General features: G+C 43.6%; 1 protein-coding gene across 3 annotated transcripts in view; it reads left to right on the top strand.

Moving 5' to 3' along the window:
• Positions 1-25595, top strand: part of TOM1 (target of myb1 membrane trafficking protein) — a 532535-nt gene that overhangs the window by 100695 nt on the left and 406245 nt on the right. For all 3 annotated transcript variants that reach the window (XM_073592626.1, XM_073592625.1, XM_073592627.1), the window contains exons 2-3: positions 2100-2184; positions 2276-2354. In XM_073592626.1, the coding sequence (XP_073448727.1) occupies positions 2100-2184; positions 2276-2354 (164 nt within the window). The remainder of the gene's footprint in view (positions 1-2099; positions 2185-2275; positions 2355-25595) is intronic.

The following is a 25595-nucleotide window of genomic DNA, read 5'->3' on the forward strand; positions in this document are numbered from 1 at the left end:
CACAGATCTCTGTCAATAAATGATGTGGCTGTGCGGGTGTATATTTTAAAATGACAGCTGCTTTGGGGGAGGAGAACCTCTACACACTGTCAGATGGGCAGGGCCTTTGTGGTTAGGAATAGTCTGCTTGGCACCATGTTACACCCTAAATAACGTAATATGGCCTTAAAGGTAGGCTTGGCCTCTTAATAGTGGTTGTCAACTTTCTTGACAAGGGGGTCTTAAGTCCTTGACCTCCCAAAAGGGTCACATGTCAAATTCGGTAGTAATTCAGTCTGAGACAATAGACACACAACAGGATATGGTTAAAAACTAAAGGTATGATACAAGAGATTGCCAGAAACTGTGAGCATGAGAAGGACTTTGGTTGGCTGCGCTGACGTCAGACACCCAGTGAATGCACTCTCTGGCTCCAGGCAGAGTGGAGCGACGTATCCAGGGAAAACATTGTGGCGGTTTTTCCTACAGTGCTGCAAAAGGGAAATTTTATGTGAGTAAGGGCCGGTTCACACGGGGGCGACTTGTCAGGCGACCTAGCCGCCTGACAAGTCGCCTCCCATTCTGTACAATGGAACCGTTCTAATCGGAGCGACGCAAGTCGCTCCGACTTAGAAGAAAGGTTCCTGTACTACTTTGGGGGCGACTTGCATAGACTTCTATACAGAAGTCGTCTTGCAAGTCGCTGCGGCAGTCGTGTGCAGGTCGCCTCGGTGAGGTGACCTGCAAGTCGTGCCGCTTCTAGTGTGAACCGGCTCTTAAAGTTACTTTGCATCTTCTTGAGCTTTTACCTAATGATTATATTGTGTATTTAAAGTATCCCTCTCTGGCTCTTATGTCTCTAAACTTGGAGGAGGCTTGGAACATCCCTGCAAAAGAATGCCTTTTTTTTTTTTTTTTTTTTCTCGGGGAGCAGAGGATTTTCCTTGGCAGTGTGGCATGATGGTCACAGTGCTTCCAGTGAGTGAGCACAGTTTAAATTTTGTGGAGTGCACAATTCATAGAAAGATTAAAGTGATTTTTTTACATGGCACTTGGGCACTTATGGAATATGAGTTTTTGAATTGTCTATTTACGAGTAGCACTATTTGTACTTGTTTGAGTAGCAATACACATTTGGCATGTTTTGTATAAAAATTTTGTTTTTGATTTGACTCCCACCATTTTTATATAGAGCACAAGTGTATTTAAGGCAAACACTTTTTGAAATGGCAGCTGGATACGTTTTTATAGGTTAATTTTACAACAGATTTTTTGGGGATTTTTTTGCAAGTGATGGTCAGAAACCATGGAAATGATACAAGAGTTGGGCATAATGCATGACATTGGTCAGAGACAATGATACAAAAAGGTAGTTGGAGACTGTTCACCTGATACAAAAGATGGTCAGAGACATCGGACATGTTAAAAGAAATGGTCAGACTATGTACATGCTGCAGGTGATTGTCGGAGACCTGGACTGGAGACACATTACATAAGACTGCTAGAGATCACGGCTTTAACAAGGTAATAAGGAAACGCAGATTAGTGTCTATATGCAGCCCTCAGGGCCCCTACAAACAGCCAAAGGGCCTTGCGCACCGCACCCCTAGGCCACAGGTTGGGCACCAGGGCTCTAAAGGGAAGATTTTTCTTTTTTTTTTCAAAATTTGGAAACAGATAATTTCTCTCTGTATTCAGATGGTACACGTGGCTAAATCTGTAAATAGCTGGTATTCGGATCTATGAAAGCTGAGAGAGCAGTTTTTTTTATTCGCTGTGTGGAGAATCGTCTCCTTGTGTCTTTTTAAAGTAAAATGTCATTGTTTATATCCTGCAAAAGACCATTTAGTTACCTTCTCATTAAGGAACTATGGGCAAATAGAAAAATTCCCACTTTAAAGGGCCATTGCTATGCTAAGTTAGGTATAGTGACATCCCAGAAGTGTCATTGGCAATGACTGGTGGAGTTAGAATGCCTTTGTTGGTTATGCTCATCTATCAGATGAATTGTTGGGAGGAGGTAGTGCTTTACCCAGAGATGGGCTTTCAAGAATAGTATGTAATATTTGCGAAGAATACAAAGTACTTGTTAATAGTGTATATTTTTTTTTGTCTTCCAGAAAAAGCCACAGATGGGTTACTGCGTTCAGAAGACTGGGCATTAAATATGGAGATATGCGATATTATTAATGAAACTGAAGATGGGTGAGTATTGTGAAAACATTGAGGGTAATGCATGCATTTTCCCTTGCGTACATTTCTGATTAGTGTATCACATTTAATTTTCCTTCCACAGACCTAAAGATGCCATCAGGGCACTCAGGAAGAGAATTGTGGGAAACAAGAACTTTCATGAGGTGATGCTGGCCTTAACGGTGAGCACTGTTTTTTAAAAAAAAAAAAAAAAAAAAGCATACGTTTTATTGTATATGATGACATTTTAACCACTTCAATATAGGTCACTTAGACACCTTCCTGCCCAGACCAATTTTCAGCTTTGACAATTGTGCAGTCATGCTACACTGTACCCAAACTAAATTTTTATCATTTTGTTCCCACAAATAGAGCTTTCTTTTGGTGGTATTTGATCACCTCTGTGGTTTTTATTTTTTGCTAAACAAATAAAAAAAGACCGAAAATTTTGAAAAAAATACGTTTTGCTTTTTGTTTCTGTAAATTTTCTCTTTCACTGATGGGCACTGACAGGCACTGATACGGCGGCACCAATGAGGTGGCACCAATGGGTGGCACCGATGGGCGGCACTGATGGGCAGCACTGATGGGCACTCATGGGTGGCACTGGTGGGCACTGATTGGCGACACTGGGAACTGAAAGGCTGCAAAGATGGGTTCTTATGGGTGGCACTGCTGGGCACTGATAGGTGGCACTGCTGGGCACTGATGGGCATGGATACGTGGCACTGATGGGCACTGATACGCAGCACTGATGGGCATCCCTGGTGGCACTGGCAGTGGTAGGCATTGGAGTGGGCACTGATTGGCAGCTGCCTTTGCACTGGTTAGTATTTCCCTGGGGGTCTAGGGGGCATACCTGGTGGTCCAGTGTGGCAGTCTTCCCTGGTGGTCCTGGGCAGGATCTGAGGGGGGGCTGTGCTGATAAAAAAATCAACACAGACCCCCCCCCCCCCCCCTGTCAGGAGAGCAGCCGATCGGCTCTCCTCTACTCGCGTCTGTCAGACGCGAGTGAAGAAAAGCCGATCACCGGCTCTTCCAATTTACATCGTGATCAGCACTTTATTGGACACGGCTGATCACGTGGTAAAGAGTCTCCGTCAGAGACTCTTTACCTAGATCGGTGCTGCGAGGTGTCAGACTGACACCTCGCAACAACGATCGCCGCGATGCGCGCCCCAATATCCTGCAGACGTCATATGATGTCCAGTCAGGATATTGAAACCACTTTGCCGCCGTCATTCTGCTATATGGCGGGCGGCAAGTGGTTAAAACTGAATTCCAAGAAGGCATCTAAATAGATTTATATGTTTTGAACCTTCACTGCAGCAGTATAGCTCGATAAAGAACACGCTCCCTGTCTGCCAACACTGTTCATCATTCTATGCTCTCCTCTTAGCTGTGGTAGACCCCATGTTATCTCCATATAGGTTTCTGCTTCTAATTTGTTATGAATATATAACCCTTATATATGTTAGGGATGGGGCTGAACACCCACCTGTTCGGTTCACAACAGAACTCCGCAATAGGGGAAATGTTCTAACCCATTAAAGTCTATAGGAGTGAAACAGGAAAAATTAAAAGTGCCCATTTTGAATGCTTATATGCAAGTAATTGGCCATAAAAGGGGTATGGGGGTCTGGGTACTGCCTTGGGGACATGTATCAACACTATGTTTTAAAAAAAAAAAAAAAAAAAAAAAAATTTTTTTTTTTTTTTTTTTTAGCAGCAGTGATTTTAATTATGCTTAACCCCTTCCCGCCGACCGTAGGCAGATATGCGTACTCGGCTTTCCGGGGTTATACCGGGATGATGCCCACAGCTGCAGGCATCATCCCGGTACCGTTCACAGCGGGAGGCCCGGTGTCCAATCGTGTGCCTTCGGCGGCTGGGGGCGGGCTGGAACGAAGCCGTGGGCAGCTTCGTTCCAGCCTTCTCGTTGTAAACGCGGAAGCGACATCATGACGTCACTTCCCGTTTACTCGGCTGCCAATGGCGCCGAATTAAAAAAAAAAATACAGTATTCAGAATCGCCGTTTTCGGCGATCTAAATACTTTGAAGTGCAAAGGAGGGATCGGGGGTCTTTTAGACCCCCGATCTCTCCATAAAGAGTACCTGTCACCACCTATTACTGTCACAAGGGATGTTTACATTCCTTGTGACAGCAATAAAAGTAAAAAAAAAAAATTTTTTTAAAGCGCCCCCCGTCCCCGCGAGCTCGCGCAACGAAGAAAACGCATACGGAAGTCGCGCCCGCATATGTAAACGGTGTTCAAATCACACATGTGAGGTATCGCTGCGATCGTCAGAGCGAGAGCAATAATTCTAGCCCTAGACCTCCTCTGTAACTCTAACCTGGTAACCGTAAAAAAAAATTTAAAGCATCGCCTATGGAAATTTATAGGTACCATAGTTTGTCGCCATTCCACGAGTGCGTGCAATTATAAAGGGTGACATGTTTGGTATCTATTTACTCGGCGTAACATCATCTTTCACATTATAAAAAAAAAATTGGGGTAACTTTACTGTTTGGATTTTTTAAAATTCATGAAAGTGTCCCTTTTCCAAAAATTTGCGTTTAAAACACCACTGCACAAATACCGTGTGATATAAACTATTGCAACAATCTCCATTTTATTCTCTAGATTCTCTGCTAAAAAATATATATATAATGTTTGGGTGTTCTAAGTAATTTTCTAGCAAAAAATACGGATTTTAACTTGTAAACACCAAATTTCAAAAATAGGCTTAGTCATGAAAGGGTTAAAGTGCAACAATAAAAATGAACAATTCCTTTAAATATAGTGACTGGGGGAGTCCCCTTAATGTGCCTGTAAAGTGGCATAACTGCAGCATGCATAAAACCTGCTACAGCAAAAATAACATTTCTAAAGAAAAAAAGTCGAATCCCATTTAACCACTTCCTAACCTCCAGTTGTCATATGATGTCCTTGACTTTGTGCGGGTATATCCGAATGATGCCTGCAGCTACAGACATCATTCAGATATCTTTTTCAGACGCGATTCCCTACACCATATGAATGATCATAGCAGCTTGTCAGCTGCTTGATCGTTCTTACGAGCGGTGAGAGGGGACGTCCCCTCCCGGTGCTTCTACCGACTCACCGCTGCCATCAGTGAGTCAGGAAACGATTGGATCCGCAGGTCCGGGATGTTTACCATAGAGATTTACAGTGGACCAGATGGTCCCCGGAGTCTATGATCGTTCGGAGGCTGGGCACGATGTTATGATGTCACGCCTAGCCTCTGCATTCAAACAAACGATGACGCCTCGGCTGGGAAGCCGAGATGGTCTTTTTAAATTATTTTTTAATTTCAGCTGTCCCAGCCTAGAGGTGAGATGTGGGGTCCTATTGACCCCATATCTCACTGTAAAGAGGACCGATCATGCCATATGCCTATTACAAGGGATGTTTACATTCCTTGTAAAAGGAATAAAAGTGATGAAAAAACTTTTTTTTTTTTTTTTTTAAAAAGCGTCAAACTAAAAAAAGAAAAGTTAAAAATTAACAAAAAAAAAAGAAATTTAAAGTGCCTCTGTCCCCGTGTGCTCGCACGCAGAAGCGAACGCATACCTAAGTCCTGCCCACATATGAAAACGGTGTTCAAACCTCATGTAAGGTGTCGCCGCGAATGGTAGAGCAAGAGCAATAATTCTAGCCCTAGACCTCCTCTGTAACTTAAAACATGTAAAACATTTTAAAGCGTCGTCTATGGGGATTTTTTCTTTTACAAAGGTTTTTGTTGATAGAAAAAATGAGTACAACAGACTTATACAACAATAGGATGGTATCATCGTACAGAATATGAAGGGAGAATCCCTGCCGAGGGATGTTGATTAGTGGTAAATTATTCGTCAGTACAAAAATATAGAAAATAAAAATTTTTTATATGTAAAAACAAAGAGCATTTACAGTATATCATAACAAAAATGTAATCTATATCTTAAAAGTGTTTTGTTGTTCATTGGGTGCATATTCAAAGTAAATAACAAAGGAAGAAGAAACAACATAAAAGGGTGCATCCACTCTTATATCAACCGTAAGACGTTTATAAGTGATCAATAATAAAAAAAAGGAAAACATTTTTTAGGCTAAATTCTTATTAGTTTTTTTTTTTCCCTTTTCTCCTTCTCCCTTCTCTCCTTTCCTTTGGTTGATTCATATCATGAAAACCATCATAAGTGAATTAACTCCTTAGTGAAAGAAATCACAAAGGAGATTACATTAAAAGACAAAAGAAATGGTAAAGAGTAAGTTGATAGAAAGAGATAGGGGGGAATCAAAAGAGAAAAAGAGAAAGTAAACAAAGAGAAAAGGCAGAAAAGAGGAAGGAGTCCAGTTTACAAGGGGGGGGGGGGGTGCATCCAGGGGCCATTAGATTGACAAAAGCAGGTTATCAAACCTGGAGGTTTGTTTGTATGATATCCATGGTTGCCAAACTCTAAGAAATTTACTGTGCGTATCAGAAGCCAGAGACGTTGATTTCTCATTCGTCATTATATCTTTCATTCGATTCTTCACTGCCTCAAAACTGAGTATAGGGGTTTTCCAGGACCGCGCAATGGTCAACTTAGTTGCATTGAAAAGGTGCAGGACCAACTGACGTTCTGGGCGAAGAAGTTCCAGGATTGGTTTGCATAGAAGGGCTTCATATGGATCTCTTTAGGTTAGAGTGGAACATGTTGCGCAAAAGGGTGTAAACCCTGACCCACAGTCTACAAACCTTGGGACACGTCCACCATATGTGAGTCATAGTGCCCTCCAGCAAGCAACCCTGGAAACAGTAAGGAGGATAAGAGGGGATAAAACGAGCTAGCCTAGCAGGCGTGTAGTACCATCTGTAGTAGACCTTGTATGCATTTTCTTGGATCAGAACATTTCTCGAGATTTTTGTAAGAGATATTGTCATAATCTGCCAGTCCCCCGAGTCCAATTTTTTGCCAAGATTTCCTCCCATTGAAGGTGATATGATCTCACTGGGGGTTTCCTATTAGAGATAATGGAAGAGTAAAGTAGAGATATGACCCCCGGGGAGTGAGGGGTTGCCCTACAAGTCTTTTCAAAGGGAGTCAAGGTGATGGGGTGGGATGAGCCCGTATAAGTTGCTGAAGGAAATGTTTGGTAACGTAGGGGTATATCGTGAGAAGATCTAAGCATTTCAAAGGTAATTATCCTCACTGGGGTGAACAGAGAATGGACATCTGTGAATCCATTATCCGCCCACCACGAGAATTGTTTAGGGTTATCACAGCTAGGGGGGGGGGACAGCGGGCATCGAGCAAGACGTAATAGAGTTAAGTGGGGAGATAATAGGCCTGCTGAGTACTTAACCGAATCCCATAGGCGCAGAGAGTGAGCCATACATGGCCCGAACCCATGAGGGCGTTTCGAAGGTGGGAGCCAGGGTACAGAAGATATGGGTGTAGGGTGTGATTCCACCAAATCAATAGTAGCCCACAACGGCATTTGATAAGTGTCATGGAGACGGGTTAATGGAGCAATGCCCGCCGCCATATAGTATGCCCCAAGATCGGGGAACGAAAGACCCCCATTGATCCTCCGGGCATACATAATCCGTTTATTGATTCGGGGGCGAATCGAGCCCAGTATGAATTTCAGAATTTTGCGTTGATGGATTCTGAGTTGATTGTAGTACCACAGCCTGGGTACATAAACATCATCTGCTGATGCTCCTGATCTCATTGATTCCTGGATCTTCTTATGTTACCTCTTATACATGTTCCTCAAGACCCCAATTTTCTTGAGCAATGTCTCCATTGTTGCTTCCGGGATGGTCGCCTGGACAAAGGCCAGAAGTCTCTCCAGCGTTGACTTCCTCACATGCTTTGCATAATACTGTGGGTGTTTCACCTCCCACAAATTCCTCATCTCTCTATATTTAGAAATAAAAGCAGTAAGGAACTCTGGATCCTTAAATAGGGGATTCATAATGTCTGTATAAAAGATAAAGTCACAAGACAAAAAACACTTTTATTGGGTTTCTGCTAAACCCTCATCATCTTATCCCTATGTAGGCCTCATCAATCTGTCAAGCCATATAGGCCGCTTGCTACAAAGTCTTGACCAAAAGTATACATTTTAAATTACCTTCGTTTAGTAGCGTCCCGGTCCACTATCACCTACGCACAGAACGTACGTACGACACGTGCACAAGGCCCCTCTTTATACACTACACATGTGTGAAACTCCGCCTGCGTCGCCCGCCCCTGACGTTCGATTTTAACTCGTGTTCTCCGCCCCTTAATTCTACGCACAGAACGTACGTACGACACGTGCGCAAGGCCCCTCTTTATACACTACGCATGTGTGAAACTCCGCCTGCGTCGCCCGCCCCTGACGTTCGATTTTAACTCATGTTCTCCGCCCATTTTTAGTTACGGCGCGTAGTGGGGTGAATAATGGCGGAGACACACGACATGTTAACTACCTCAGGTAGCGAAAAAAGCCCGGAGGCTGGAACGTCAACAAGATCTGTGAGGCCTAGATTTAAGGCCTCCAATATGAGTTTTGAAGAGATGGTGGAGATGGTGGCCATTCTTCAAAAAAAGGACTATGATGGGAAGTATGGGCCGTACGCCCGGCCAAATTTGCGCAAGGCCAAAATAATGGCGAAGGTGGTGGACACTTTACAGGCTTCTTTTGGGGTACAGCGCTCCAGGGATCAACTTAGAAAAAGATGGTCTGACCTGAAACTCAGGGAGCCGGATCAGTTCAGACGGATCCGGAAAGTGCTGCAAAAAAGTAAGTACCTGTGTTTTCATCTTGTGTTGATTACCTCATATACCGCTCCATGTGCTTTTCATTCCTCTACGATTGTTTGCATCGTTTGAAACGATCTTTTAATAAACATCGTTACATATCTATATATAATATATACCTCTCTCTCTCTCTCTCTCTCTCTCTCTCTCTCTCTCTCTCTCTCTCTCTCTCTCTCTCTGTGTGTGTATATATAATGTGTGTATGTATATAGATAGATATAGAATTTTTTTCTTTTTTTTTAATTAAATTAATATCTATTTTTAGATTTTGTTTGAGATTGAAGATTTATATTTAGTTATAGATATATATAGAGAGAGAGAGATCCAAAGATTTTTGGATATATTTTGATATTGATATCTAGATATCGAGATATCTATCCATCTTGATATGTCTTTAGAAATTAAAATCTTGAAGTCTACTAGGAACTCTACACAAACAGACAATTTGTACACCACTTCACTACAAATGTTTGAAGATTAGTATGTACTAAAATATCTGTGTGCTAAGTATATTAATTTTTTGCTTCACATAGGGGAAAAATCACTCAGCCAACAAGAGGAACCCAGTCCCCCCCAGCAAAAGAACATACTTGGGAAATCAGCCCAAGCCCCACTGAGGATGTGGAGGAAGGAGAGGTGGGCGACATGGGCACCCCACCAGGTGAGTGTCTGACACACCAGCTTACGGTAATCTATGCATGGCTGCCTTTTCTTTTATATAATTTTTCTACTCTATTTTAGGTGATCTGGTTGTGCTTGAGTCAAGCAACAGCGCCACCCCCGAGGATGTTCAGGAATTATGCGACATGGGCACCCCACCAGGTCAGTGTCTGAGACACCAGCTTTATGGTAAGGTAAACTATGTATGTGTGCATATTTCTAAACACATTTTTTTGTTTCATTCCACTTTAGGTACAAGAAGTGACTATTTCACCTCAGACAGTGCCCAACGGCTAATTTGTCAAATAATGGCCTGGAATGGGGAGATCGATGAAATGCATAATCGGCTGGATCGTATGCAGCAGGAAATGAAGGACATGATTGATGTCCGCATCAGGTGGCAATCCCAGGCCACCACTCTGGTGACGCTGGCAGAACTCCGTCTGGGCAAATACTCCTCCATCCGACATCCGGCCATTCTTCCCCACGTCCACATATAAAAATTCATAGTGTGCCGACACCACCGCCATTAAAACAATACTGTGGAACCCCTTATAATTAAAATAGTATGACCCCGAATGGGGTGGTGGCACGATGTGGACATGTTTCCCATCTATAGCCCCTTCACAATTGGGAAAGTCCCAACGGGTGGCAAAATGGGATGCCACAGTCTGCCATTCCTGTGGCGTTGAAGGAAACTGGGGAATCAAACAAGAAAACCAAAATCATTAATTTTGAAGATAACATTGCAAGAAAATTATACAATTAAAAACATTATTCCCCAGCATCAGTATAACATTAAATAATTTAAATCTTCGGGAAGAACTAATATGGAAAGGCACACTTATCAGATTGCTCACCCCCTCTGATGGAACATTGATTACATTTTAGGGGGTTGTGAAATCCCTAAAAAAGATTACTTTTAGGACACGCAGGGATTTAGGGACTAAAAAGGCTACAAGACTGCAGTTGTCGCACTCTGCAAGTGCAGTTGCTACCCAGCTTACAGTAAATGAGGTAAGGTAAAAAGGCAGTCATGTTGCAAGGAGTACACAATCACATGCAAGGGCAATTAATGAAAACACTTTGTGGCTTGCATATGATTTGATGATGGAAATTGGCAGAGCTTCTGCTCATTTACTAAAGCACTGGAACAAATGCACTTGGAGAGTGCACATGCATTTTGCAAAGTGCAACATATATTTGCTTTATACAAATCAACACCACAGAACATTCTAGCAAATTTTTACGAGGGTGGGGGGGGGGGGGGGGGGGTTGGGAAATCAAGCTAATTGCTAATTATAAGCACACTATTTGGATTGAGTTTAGGTGGGGGGGAGGGGGTTGGGAAATCAAGCTAATTGCTAATTATAAGCACACTAAATACACTCAAACAAAATACATTCAAAATGAGTAGACTAGGTGGATATGTGCCCATCATTGCATGCTGGGGAGGTTATTGAAGGAAAATATACATGCATGACAAAAAAGAACAGGAAAAAAATCCAGCATGTGTGAGGATAAAAAGGGGACATTCACACTATATTGCAATGATGGTAAGTAGTGTTTGAGGCAAGAAATACATTACATTATCAAAGATTACATAAAAGAACATGTGATGCTAATAAAAGAAAAATATCTTACCTTAAAATAGTCCTTCTGCAGGACCTGGATGATGGCAGAACAGGTCTCTGGGATAATGATCCCCAGAGCCTGGGGGGAGATGCCTGTCGAGAACTTGAGGTCCTGCAGGCTTCTCCCTGTCGCCAAGTACCGCAACGTGGCAACTAGCCTCTGCTCCGGAGTGATGGCTTGCCTCATGCAGGTATCTTGCCTGCTGATATAGGGGGTCAGCAAAGCCAACAAACGGTCAAAAACGGGGTCCGTCATCCGGAGAAAGTTCCTGAAATCCTCAGGATTATTCTAACGGATCTCACGGAGCAATGGCATGTGACAGAACTGGTCACGCTGGAGCAACCAATTCTTGGTCCATGAACTCCTCCTCGCCCTGTTCATGGACTGGTCTTGGTCTGAAGAATAAACTACAGCACCAAACACATACAATGCACGAGCTCGACGACGAGTACGTACAGGTAACATGGTTTCAAAACGGTCGGCTGGTCAGAACGCACTAAACAGAACGCACTGAAGAACAGCAAGGCCTGTGAAGAGCGACCTGAAAATCAGGAACGAGCGGACAATAAAACAAAGATTTCTCAATGCCAACTGACCAAACGCACTGAAAAGCAGATACAAACCTCACAAGCACAGACTGAACAACAGTTAAAACGAACTGAAAAATACGAGTCTCACAAGCGCGAATCGTCTCTCACCAAACTTCTACTAACACGAGATAAACACGAGATTAGCAGAAGGAGCCCAAAGGGTGTCGTACGGGCTATTGAACTTCCGTTTTAGAGTCTCGCCGGACTTGGTGTATGTCACCGCGTACTAGGCTGTCGAACTTTTGTGTGGTCGTGTGTAGGCAAGTCCGTTCGTTAGAAAGTCTGCCGCAAGTCCGCCGAAAGTCCGCCGGAAGTCTGTCGGACAGGCTGTCGGACTTTTGTAGACGAAAAGTCCGACCGTGTGTACGCGGCATTAGATTTTGTGGGGTTAACCCGCAAGCCCGAAAGAGACGCAAAGGCCTCCAGTAGGGCCAGCAGGTTAGGTAGTGAGATTCTAGAGGATGTCATGGTCAATAGGATATCGTCTGCAAATAAGGAGATTTTGTGATTAGAGCCGCCACCTCAATACCTTTTTATATCTGGATGTGAACGAATCGCCTCAGCCAACGGTTCCATCGCCAGGACGAACAAGAGTGGCGAAAGTGGGCAACCTTGTCGGGTGCCCCTACGAATAGGAAAGATAGAGGATTCAAACCCATAGTATTTAATTTTAGCTTGAGGGGTGTCGTACAATGCTGCCAACCAACGCAAAAACGATGCACCAAAGCCAAAATGGCTAAGTACTGTCATGAGGTATGGCCAAGACAAGGTATCAAAGGCCTTGTTCACATCCAGCGACAAAAGCATAGTTTCTAGGGACCGCTTATGGGCGATATGCTGCAACTGAATAATTCTCCTAACAGCGTCCCCTGCCTGTCTTGTCGGCACAAAGCCCACTTGGTCCTTCTTGATTAAGCGGGGAAGGAACGAATTTAATCGATTGGCCAGAATTTTTGTAAGAATCTTCATGTCAATATTAAAGATATGGGCCGAAAGTTGGCCTATGAAGTATGATCGCGGTCAGGTTTAGGCAACATCACAATATTAGCTGTTAAAAGATCTGACGAAAAATTCTGGCCGTTTTTGACGGAATTATACATAGCCGTCAAGGGGGTGACTATCACGTCCACCAGTTTTCTGTAGTAAAGTGCCGTGAAGCCGTCTGGACCCGGCCTTTTCCCTACTTTTAGTTCCTTAATACATTGACGAACTTCTGCCTCCTGAATATCACGGTCCATAAGGTCCACCTGTGTCTCAGATATGATAGGTAGGGAAATGTGTTGGAGGAAATCCACCCTATCCCTCTCTGTCGCATGATCTTGGGCTGAGTATAAAGTAGTGAGTCTATAACGGAACTCGTCTAAGATACGGATCGGGTTACCAGTCAGTACATTGTGTCGAGTGCGCAATGTAATGGGGGTGGGTTTGGGATTAAATGTACGTAGTTTCTTGGCCAGCATCACGTTTGGTTTGTTTGCTTTACTGTACCAATGCTGACGAGACCAACGCTAAGTGCGTTCAGCCTGGTCTGTAAGACATAAGTCCAACTCTGTGCGAGCCTGGTCCAAAAGCCTACGGTTAGCTGGTGTAGGGGATTGTTTGAAAGCTACTGAAATAGAGTCCAGCGGGATTCTAATGTCGTCTGTAATTTCTGCCTTTCTTTTTTGCATTTTGATCCTATCTGAATGATATGTCCTCTGAGCACGGCTTTATAAGCCCCCCACAAGGTTACTGGTGATGGGACAGAGGTGGAGTTAATATGAAAATATTCAACTGAAGTGTTCAATAAGTCCTCGTGTATATCCTGTAGAGATAAGAGCGAATCATTCATGATCCAGGAGCTATGTTGAGGGTTATGCACTAGTGACCGGCAGACTACCAGAAGGGGGTCGTGGTCCATCCAGGGGGCTGCTAAGATGGATACTGATTCTATTAAAGGAAGATGTTTCCTAAGCATTATCACATGGTCAATTCTAGAGTGTGAGTGATGGGGGTGAGAGTAATATGTATAGTCTTTAGTTAACGGGTGTAATTCTCGCCAAAGATCTACCAGATCATGACAATGCAGGGAGTGCGAGAATGTTTTTGCAGCAGAGGATGCGGCTACTTTTTCAGAAGGGTATTGATCCAGTACAGGATCCAGAGCCACATTTGAATCGCCTGCCAACAACAGGGTCCCCTTTTGGTGCGATGTCAACAGAGAGCAAACGTGTGATAAAAAGGGTCCCGGATTAGAATTGGGAGCATAATAGGTTAGTATGGTTACCTCTGCATCTTGAATACTACCTACAAGCAGGAGGTATCTACCTTCAGGGTCAGCTATCTGTCTATCACACTGAAAAGGGACCGACTTGCGGAATGCTATTAAAACCCCCTTTTGTTTGGTCGGGCCATTGGCTAAAAACACTTGGGGGTATTGGGTGGCAAAATATTTAGGGCAGGAGGTGGAGGAAAAATGTGTTTCCTGTAAGCATGCAATGTCGATATGTTGTTTTGTAAGATATTTGAACACTTTAACCCTTTTTTGTGGTGAATTCATTCCCTAAACATTTAACGACAACCAATTTAGTGTCATGGTGGAAAAGCAGCTAATAGCTTACTTTTGGCACCAGATGCAACCCCCCTGGACGCAAGGGAAAGGGAGGAAAAAAATAAAAAGATGTAACATGGAAAAAAAGAAAAACAGCAGCGAAACAGAGAAAGGAGAGAAAAAGAGGTAAGCACTGTAGAACCGAGGAAATCTCGGAAGAAATATACGAGATAAAGCAATAGTGCAACTTGGCGTGGGTCCGTGGATCCACCAAGAAGTCGGTGGTTGGCTAGGACCATAATCTTAGCCAAATACCGACTCTATGGGGGCGCAGTGGTCCGCCTGGCCCACTCGGCTTACTTTAACTATTGGAGAAATAAGCACAAAAATGCCTAACAATAAGCACTGAATATAACCTAGACTTAACCATGTTATACGACACGAACAATCAAAGATGTGGTATCAACTGTTAACTTTTGTAAAAAAAAGCTTGAAAAAGGGAGAAAAAAAGTCCCCCCCGAAAAATTCAGGAAGAACCCGGGAGAGGAACCTGGCATAAAACAACAATTCCGGTACTGGAGTCCACCTCCAGATTGAGGACTAGGCATATCAAACCAAATTATTCAAAAATTTTAGTGTATATTATCAAGTTCGTCAGGGACCGTCCCGGAAAGCCACTGGAGATAGGGGCGTTCCCGGTCGCCTCAAATGGGCACCAGGGAGGTCCCCAAACCAAGCAGGTAATCATCAGTCAGGGACGGTTCTAAGATAGACACCAACCCCGTAGGGCCCCCCCACCCCGACCGCCATCAAACTATTCGGGCGGTCTAGGGCAGCGGGCCCCCACCCATCAGGGCAGGGAATTTAAAGTATAAAAATAAACATAAAACACAAGCCAAGAGAACAAAACAATTAAAAAAAAGGTTTGATACCAATAACCCAGATGCAGGAAGCCGATCCCAAATCACGAAGAGACGGAACCACTCCCCGCTGTCCTGGATTAGGTAGCCAACGTTTGCCTAAGGCTTAGCTCAGGTGTTCGGGAAAGCGTGAATCCTGGTTGTGAGCAAGTTCAGTTCCTCATCCAGTGGGGACATCTTGATAGCATTGAGCTTGGAGTGAACGAAGGGCCTGGGAGCCCAGCTGGGAAGCCTGTGTGGATTTGCGGGGAAGCTGTACCGTCGACGAACGAGAAGACGATGAAGAAGGTTCCCCTTGAGAAGGGGGAAGATCCAACTGCAGGTCTTGAAAATGACGTCTCATGTCGTGCACAGAGGATGCATGGACTTGACGACCCCTGTAGGAAAATGACAGTTTAAAGGGGAACCCCCACCTGTATTTAATACTGTGGGTTTGCAGGATCTGAAGATAGGGTTTTAAGTTCCTCCTTTTCGCGATCGTGACCGGGGATAGGTCCGCAAACAGCTGGAGAGAATGGTTTTGAAAGGAGAGATCCGGACGATCTCTTGCCGCTTGCAAAAGTCTTTGGTGCGATAAAAATGAAGCTTTATGATAACATCCCGTGGTGGGCCCTCTGTGGGTTTAGGAGCAAGGGACCTGTGAATACGATCGAACTCCAGACGCTCCAGGGGGATTTCAGGGGCTAGCTCCTGGAAGAAGGCCGTGGCTGTACCCTGCAGGTCAGTTATAGCCTCAGGAATACCACGAATTCTGAGGTTGTCCCTGCGGGCCCTATTCTCGGAGTCCTCCAACTTGTCCCTCAGGGCTTCCAATTCCAGCATTAAATTTATCAACTTCCTCTTCATGACCCTCAAGCACAGTAGTGGTTAAGTCCATTCTCTGTTCTAGCTGATTTGTGCGGTGGCCTAGTTCTTTAAGGCCTCTCATGAGGTCAGAGGAGAGCTTACGTGATGCTGTAGAAATCTCATCCCGCACTATGGAGTGGAATTTAGTCAGCATAGCCTCTGAGGCTTGCTGTTCAGGGCTTACCAGATCCGTAGGGAACTGCTGCAGGCTGCTTGATGGTGATGCTGGATCTGCTGTGGAGAGCCTCGTGGAGTCGTCAGGCTCGGGAGGTTCGGGCGCCATGTGCTGTTTGGGGTGTTTTGTTGCCTTCCTTTGCGAGCGGTACATACCCGCGGGTGCTCGGTTGTGTCCGCTATCCCGGGAGCCCTGTTGTCCGGGTCTATGGGCGAATAGTGCCTTGTTAGCCGAGTGAACAACGGCCGGCGGTGCGGAGCGCAGGGACTAGGCAGCCATATCCCGCGATCGCGCGCATGCGCCCCGTCTATGGGGATTTTTAAGTACCAAAGTTTGGCGCCATTTCACAAATGTGTGCAATTTTAAACTGTAACATGTTGGGTAAATACTGTGCAAGATAAAAAAAAGTTGCAATGACCGCCATTGTGTTCTCTAGGATCTCTGCTAAAAAAAAAGTATAATATTTGGGGGTTCTATGTAATTTTTTTAGCAAAAAAATTATCATTTTTACATGTAGGAGAGAAATGTCAGAATTGGCCTGGTTGTCAAGTGGTTAAAATGACGACTCACGGTTACAATTGCCGACACCCAGCTATTGAAAAAATAAAGAAATAAAACGCCGTGGGCAGAGCCCTCAATGTTGATGGCATGTGGCCTGGTATGGTTTTGGGGGGGGGGCACTTGCTTTTCCCCTCCCCTTCCTGGCCCTGCTGGGCTGAATGTTCGGATAAGGGTCTGGTGTTGATTTTGGGGTGACCCCATGCCTTTTTTTTATTTTTTCTTTGGCATAATACCCTTCATATCCATACCAGACCCGAAGGGCCTTTTTTTTTCTTTATTTAAATTCCCGGGGAAACCCATGATGACTCATCGGTTGTTAAGGACGCTGCAGCCGGCTTCCTGGGCTTGCTCCTTAACAACCAGCTTACACTGGGCCCTGAGTGGGCAAAGCTTTTCCCAATCAGGGTGCAGAATGCACTGTGCAGCGCTCGGGGCAAACACTCTGTAAATTCGGGTGTTCAGCGAATGTCCAAACAGGCAAATGTTGGGCCTGAACTCCTACTCAGACTGAACCGTTTGCCCATCCCTAATGTTTATATAGGCCTAGATGTTGACTTTTTTTAAACCTGCAAAATAGAAACTCTTTTTATATTCACCTACTATCTGTTCTCTGTTGTCTGTGGCTAAACATAGACATGGCAATTACTGCAGCCTTTTGTGCCCACTATTTTTAGGTTTAATCCTTTCGCACAGACTTAAATTACATTCAGATTACTTTTTGAAAGACCCCCACTGTATAAAGATGCAGAACCTACAGAAATGGTGGGTCATTTATCAAGTCCCATTATACTATGTTTAAGCAATATTTTTGATAAAACCAACCTTGAAAAATCATTACAAGTCTATACAAGATAACCTCAAAAATCCCTATTGAATATAAAACTGCATTGGGTTAATTACCGTATATTACATACAGTACATACCATATACATTTATTATTGGAACAATTTCTGGCACGTAAAACCACAATAATTGATTTACTTAAATTATTTACTATTAAAGCTTGTCTCCTTTTCTACCTGATCAACTTGCTATTTTATTTATTTTTTTTAAATAGTTTTCGTTTTTATATTGGACCCAATTACTTTTTTCTTTCTTGTACATCATGGGACACAGAGCCTTGAGTAATTACTTAATGGGTTATGGGCCACCTTAAGGTGTTGACACTGGTATACCCAAAACAGGAATTTGACTCCCCTATATAATCCCTCCTCCCAGGAGTTCCTCAGTTTTTTTCGCCAGTGTCTAAGGTGTTGGTCACTAGTGAATATATGCTCTGAGGAGCTCCAGGAGGGATCCATGTTGGATTTAAAAAGCCTCCACAACCGGATCCAGTCACGCCACTGCGGCCACAGGATGGTACCCGGGCCTCGCATAGAAGAGCGAGTTTTTGCCTGTAACGCTTCTCTTTGAGAGCTGGACCCTAGGAACCAGGACTCTTTTTAGTCTTGCTACATTACCTAAAGTTGTCCTAAGGGGTGCTATACAGTCCCAAGGAGTGGAACCCCTATTAAAAGGGACCCGGTCTTTGAAGGTTTAGCTGCCCGCCGTGATGGGTGAAATTTGGATCTGTCTGTTTACAGCAGTATCCTGCAGCGAGGAAAAGGTAGGAGAAAAGCTTAGGAAATGCAAAGTTCACCTATGACTTTTCTTTTTATATATATAATGTTGTAATGCCTTAAAACTCCTCTAGAGGGAGTGAGAATGTATATACCCTGTTGAATCTGTGCTACAACAAGCGTGTGTCCTAGCAGCTGGAGGGGGGTTCTCCTCTCCCGCCAATGGGGAAACTGAGTTCCGGGGGGTGCGGGGTGGCGTTTCTAGCTAAAGGAAGGGGGGGGAAGGCATTTACTTGCAATAAGTGTAAAGCGCTCCTTTCAAGGGGGAGACACGCCGCATGGCAGCTGCAGCCTCCTCTCCTCCTTCTGGCTGTGTCCCAAAATGAAGCCGTTCGCATGCGCACAAGGCTGACCATTTTCATTGAAGGAAGGAGGGGGGAGCGTCAGGGAAGGGGCGCTTAAACTACGGCACCGCGTGCGGACTCATCGTCACACAGCGCACAATCAGGTTCACACCTGAGGGGCTTAAAAGCTAATGCTCTGAGAACACAAAGCTGTCTACCAGAGCAGCTGAAGCAAGGCTGCCACAGGACACAGGAACGCTGGAGCACGTGGTTTAATCTATGCTGTCAGTGTTTTTTCCTACTATTGCTCAGCAAATAGAAAAGTTCTTAGAGTACCTCTGCTTTTGTGCTTAGCACTATGGCTTCCAAGGCACCTACTACTAAGGCACCCAAGGTTCCACCCCCAGGCGCTGGGAACTCCAGCCATGCCTCCACTCTGTCATCCTCTCCAGAGATACCAGATATTGGCAAGCCAGGGTGAGTCTTTGGAATCTATTTGGTGGTGCAACTGCTTCTCACACTTCAGCCCCTATATACGTGACTGAAGATGCATTTTCCTCTGCCCTACAGGGCTTAGAAGGAAGATTAGCTGCTTTAATCGCAGCCTCCATCCAAGGGTATAGGAAGCGTGCTAGATCCCTCTCTCTCACTCCAAACCCTTTATCAAGGGAAGAGTGGGGACAAGATGAGGTGTTACCCTCAGACAATCGAGAGGAAAAACAAGCCGATCATTCCTCTGAGGAAACAGCTGATGAATCAGCTTTACAATCTGAGGTACAAATCCTTATGGAAATGGTTCGTTCCACCTTCGTGCTACCCCTAACAGAGTTAGCTGAAGGTCTGGTTTCCTCTTTGGGTTCTTTGAAACCTTTATAACCTTTGCATGCGTTTCCTGTCCATGCATTACTAGAAAAGCTTATTTTATACTGAATGGGATCATTTGGATAAGCATTGTCAGCCTCCAAAGAGTTTCTCAGTTCTCTATCCCATGGAGTAAAAATTCACAAAAAAGAGGAAGGTTCAAGCAGTTGATGCTGCGATTTCCAGTGTGAATAAAAGTCTAAGTTGACCAGTAGACAATGCACAAATGCTTAAAGATCCAACAGATAAGAATTTGGAATTCCTGTTAAAATCATCTTTTTCCTTAGCAGAAAGCATTACTCAGCCTGCTGTTGCAACAATAGGTATCTGTCAGTTCTTAAGGGACCAATTCACAGAGGCTCTTAAAGAGCTCTCTGCACAACAGCCCGTCAGTTGGCAGAGTTACCAAAAGCATTATGTTTTGCCATAGATGCTATGAAGGATTCTATTCACCAGGCGTCTCGCCTTGCGCTTGTGCTAGTACACATGCGTAGCACCCTTTGGTTAAAAGATTGGTCTGCCGAAGCACCTTGCAAAAAGCTTCTGACTAGTTTCCCCTTTCATGGGGAGCGATGATTTGGATAAATACATCCAGACGAATTCTAGTGGAAAGAGTACTCTTTTGCCAGTCAAAAGAAAGTATAAACGTCCTTCATTTAAATGGACTTTTTCTTCCGCGCCAGGGGCATCCGCCTCTAGGCAGTAGCGACAGCCTCCACGGTCAGACCCAGGCACAGTTGCTCGCTTGGAGCAAAGTGTACGCATTACAACCAGTTACCTGGAAAGTCTGGCTTGGATCCTCAACCTAGAGAAGTCTTCCTTAAAACCACTAAGAAAGCTAGAGTATTTGGATCTGATCATTGACACAGCCCAGAGAAGGGTGTTTTTGCCTCCGCCATACAAGAGCTGGTACGGATGGTGAGGTCAAAAAAGAAATCCCTCAATTCGCCTTTGCATGAGGTTGTTGGGAAAGATGGTAACTTCATTCAAAGCCGTTCCCTATGCACAGTTCCATTCGAGACTTTTGCAAAACGGTATCCTGTCTGCTTGGAACAAAACGACTGTTAGAAAAGTTTTAAATGTTTATTGTGTGACTATTAGAAAAACTATTAGAAAAACAATAACCCCGAGTGATTTTTAAGATGACTTCTGAGCACGATGTTGTATTAACTTGCTATATCGTTTGCTTTAACTAACTCCATAGTAAGTTGTAGGATGATTAGGCTTAACCATATATGGTAGAACAAGACTGTACAGGAAACACTAATTAGTCAAATAAAGTACCATTTTGTACCAGGCACGCTATCTGTTTTCTCAGCCAATAGAAGCGTTCTAGCTATATTATTGTAGGTATTAGGAGGGGGATGTACATCTTTGGGTGATTCTTACTGCATCTTTTGGCTTGTAAGCATCATCCTTTTGTGTGACATCTGAAATTGTCTGCTTTTTCAATACATCTGGAGTTTGACTGATCACAAGAGAAGAGTAATCCTAACAACGACCCAAGCTTTGAACTTGCCAATGCGGTTGTCTCCAAGAGTGTCCTAAAGCCTCAGTTGGTGGTTACTACCCCGGAATCTGCTGAAAGGAAAATCCTTCAGACCAATTATCTGGAAAGTAGTAACAACAGATGCCAGCCTCTCAGGCTGGGGAGCAGTACTAGAGAAACCGGCTGTCCAGGGACAGTGGTCAAGATCCGAAAGAACCCTGCCAATCAACATTCTAGACATTCGGGCAGTGTATCTGGCTTTGAAATATATATAGATAAATATCGCGCTGTCAGAAAAAATAAACGTAAGTAAGCAGCTAACACATACAAGTGACCTAATCCTGTAGTTGCAACCAAATAAAGAAAAGTGTAGCGCTAACAGTTGTAAACATAATCAGTGATCGTGTATATAGTTTAACATTATGTATATGATACATAAATGTGTATAACAATCCTTAGGAATCAGTACACATTAAGTCCATAGTGTAAAGAAAAGTGCTAGTGATACACTTATCATACAATCTTCAAAAAAAGGGTAAGAAAGTCCTTAATATATAGCACCAAAAAATTGTGAAGAAGCTTTATGTGTGTGTTGATAGAAGATCCACCACCTCTTAAATTGGGAGCTTACCGGAAAGATTGGACACAGATGGGTGTACACCCACTGGGTCAATCTAGCTTGTAACTGTGGGGATCCACGATGGTATCTGTACTGCGTAAGCATTAATCCAGGTGGCCCAGGTGCTTGCGAATATTATATATAGTATATGGGATAGATCCACTCAGGCATCCGATTTGTATATAGAAAAAATGTAAAGATACATAGCGTGATACTGTATAGACAATTTAAAACTCGTTTATTGAAGGTAAAAACACTCACATTTTAGAAGAAAAAACAGCGCTTGTTAAAATGCAGATCTCTGGCAATGTTGGTGGTGTCAGCAGTTAGTCCTGACGCGTTTCGTCCTAGGGGACATCATCTGGGGTGCTGCACCACCTCAAACATTGCCATTATATATACTAAAGGGCCCCCATGTTGAACCATGGCTCCAATCAGCTCCGTTGCTCGATTAGGGCGACTTCCGGGTATCAGCAAGATGGCGCTGGCCACGTGCGTCCCAAACCTCACTCTCAGATAGATAGGATGGAGCACACGGGTCACAACGTCCCTAATGCGACTTCCGGGTATCAGCAAAATGGCGCCGGCCACGTGCGTCCCAAGCCTCACTCCAAACCAGAGAGAATGGAGCGCACGGGTCACAGCGCCATGCGTTCCACGGCTCGCTGGGAGGTGCTGGCATGAACCGCATCCTCATACTGTGAACAGCGTGTGAGTAAGGGAAAAGCGTCATGACGTCACAATGCTGTGTCTCAGGTCTGAGAATGGGAAAAGAATATATAAAACAGACAGGGGAAGCCCTGGAATTAATTGTAAATCTCTCAAACTGGAAAAAATGAAACAAAAAGAATTTCTGATTGAGGAGTATATCAGTACCATAGAAAGTATGCATAAACATACAATCAAAATTGTTAATATAAGGGCAGCACATAAGGCACATCTCCTTTGCTGGCTATTAAATATCATGTAGGTTGATAGATCCCCTATATATATGCATGGCACTCATGGTTCGATATATACCATAGTAACAAACACATACAGAGGGGTACAAATCCAAAGGAAAAATTACAAAGAAAATATTGTTTATAAGAAATAATCAATTCAAAAAGGATCCAGGGCCCAACATGAAGGTCCATCATAACAAATAATATAAGTCAGAAATGGCCAGTATATGTCATACTGTGAATATTAATATTAATTGGAACAATTTGATAAAACTGTATAATTCACAGTAACAAATAAGAATAAAAATTGTTAAAAATAATAAAAGTAAAATGGATCCAGAGGGGAATGAGTCAAAGACCGATATAAGAAGGCAATGATATTTTATGATTGGTTAATGAAAGCGTTAATGTCCCACTCGACATTGAGTCCCAATGGCGAGTGGGACTGGATCTCATATATCCAATAAGTTTCCAATTGTGATACACCACGGGTTAGAGCCCCTCCACGCCACGGAGGAACGTATCTATCGATAATAAGAAATTGTGTTCCAGACGGATCTCGATTGTGATGCTGTCTATAGTGTCTGGGGACCGTATGTTTGGTATCGCCCCCCAATGATTTTTGCCACATGTTCCCCTACCCAAGTGGAAAAGGTCCGAGTGGTACGGCCCACATAATGTTTTCCACATGGGCAGGTGATAAGGTAAACAACATGCTTAGTTGCACATGTGCAGAACATTTTAATTGGGTATGTTTTATTAGTCACATTTGACCGAAATTCAAGTGTTTTATGTCTACCACTGATGTTATATTGGCACACTGTGCACTTTTTGCACGGAAAATAGCCCACTAATTCATGAAAGAAAGTAGGGCGTATTGGGGGATCGATTATATTTGGGGCAACTCTATTCCGTATAGAGGGAGCCCCCCTGTAAATGATTTTGGGTCTTTCTGGTAGGATGGTACCTAGGACATGATCACTTTTCAATACTTCCCAGTGGCGTTCTATAATGGTTTTTATATCTGTGTTGAGTTGAGAAAGAAGTCATCAAAGAATATTTATAGGTGTCACTGAGTGTACGAGAAGTTCTAGGGCTCAGAAGTGATCTCCTTTCCGTTTCTAAAGCATGTTGTATCTCAGCTTCAAGAGTGACTGAGTCATAACCTTTATCTAAGAACCTTTGTTTCAAAGATAATGCTTGTACTTGAAATGTATCAGTATTGCTACAATTCCGTCGTAACCTTAGAAACTGGCTACGAGGGACTGATCGCAACCAGGACTTATGATGGCAACTGTCCATAGGTATAAAACTGTTGCGATCAGTTGCTTTGAAGTGAGTTTGAAATTTAAATTGTCGAGAATTGATCTCTATATCCAAATCTAGAAAGTGTACCTTGGTATAGCTGTATTCAAGGGTGAGAGAGATTCCCCTATCATGCCTATTAAGAAAAGAGAAGAAGTTCTCAAGGGATTCTGGGGGGCCATCCCATAGGAGGAGGATATCATCTATGTATCTAGCCCAGAGGATCAGATTGGGTCTCTGTTCTGAATAGACGACATCCTCCTCCCACTTGGCCATAAAAAGGTTTGCAAGGCTGGGGGCAAATTTAGCCCCCATCTGTCTGCCCATCTGTCTGTCATATCCCTTATTAACATTATTATATGACAGACAGATATTAAATAAAAAAGAGAAGGCATTTCTGATACCCACGGCACCTAGGATTCCTATAATCTATCACTTACCAAAAATCCATAAGGACCCCCTGCATCCGCCAGGAAGGCCCATAGTAAGTGGTATCAATTCAAAAACATCTCGTATTGGCCGCTACGTTGACTCATATTTACAACCACTAGTCAAAAAAACACCATCATATTTAAAAGACACCACAGATACCATAAGACGGTTGGAGGATGTCCAGTTAAAGGGAGATTATTTACTAGTCACGGTGGACTCTACACGTGTATTCCACACGATTTGGGTATTGAGGCGGTCACGCACTATTTAAATAGGGACCTGTCACTTACTGACACCCAAAGATTATTCATTGTGGAATTATTGGAGTTCGCCACATCACACAATTATTTTTGGTTTAATGACAAGTTTTTTTTGCAACACAAAGGCGTAGCAATGGGGGCTAAATTTGCCCCCAGCCTTGCAAACCTTTTTATGGCCAAGTGGGAGGAGGATGTCGTCTATTCAGAACAGAGACCCAATCTGATCCTCTGGGCTAGATACATAGATGACATCCTCCTCCTATGGGATGGCCCCCCAGAATCCCTTGAGAACTTCTTCTCTTTTCTTAATAGGCATGATAGGGGAATCTCTCTCACCCTTGAATACAGCTATACCAAGGTACACTTTCTAGATTTGGATATAGAGATCAATTCTCGACAATTTAAATTTCAAACTCACTTCAAAGCAACTGATCGCAACAGTTTTATACCTATGGACAGTTGCCATCATAAGTCCTGGTTGCGATCAGTCCCTCGTAGCCAGTTTCTAAGGTTACGACGGAATTGTAGCAATACTGATACATTTCAAGTACAAGCATTATCTTTGAAACAAAGGTTCTTAGATAAAGGTTATGACTCAGTCACTCTTGAAGCTGAGATACAACATGCTTTAGAAACGGAAAGGAGATCACTTCTGAGCCCTAGAACTTCTCGTACACCCAGTGACGCCTATAAATATTCTTTGACTTCTTTCTCAACTCAACACAGAGATATAAAAACCATTATAGAACGCCACTGGAAAGTATTGTAAAGTGATCATGTCCTAGGTAACATCCTACCAGAAAGACCCAAAATCATTTACAGGGGGGCTCCCTCTATACGGAATAGAGTTGCCCCAAATATAATCGATCTCCCAATACGCCCTACTTTCT

The sequence above is a fragment of the Aquarana catesbeiana genome, linkage group LG07 (assembly GCF_042186555.1).
Source record: "Aquarana catesbeiana isolate 2022-GZ linkage group LG07, ASM4218655v1, whole genome shotgun sequence".
NCBI classification, from domain to species: Eukaryota; Metazoa; Chordata; class Amphibia; order Anura; family Ranidae; genus Aquarana; species Aquarana catesbeiana.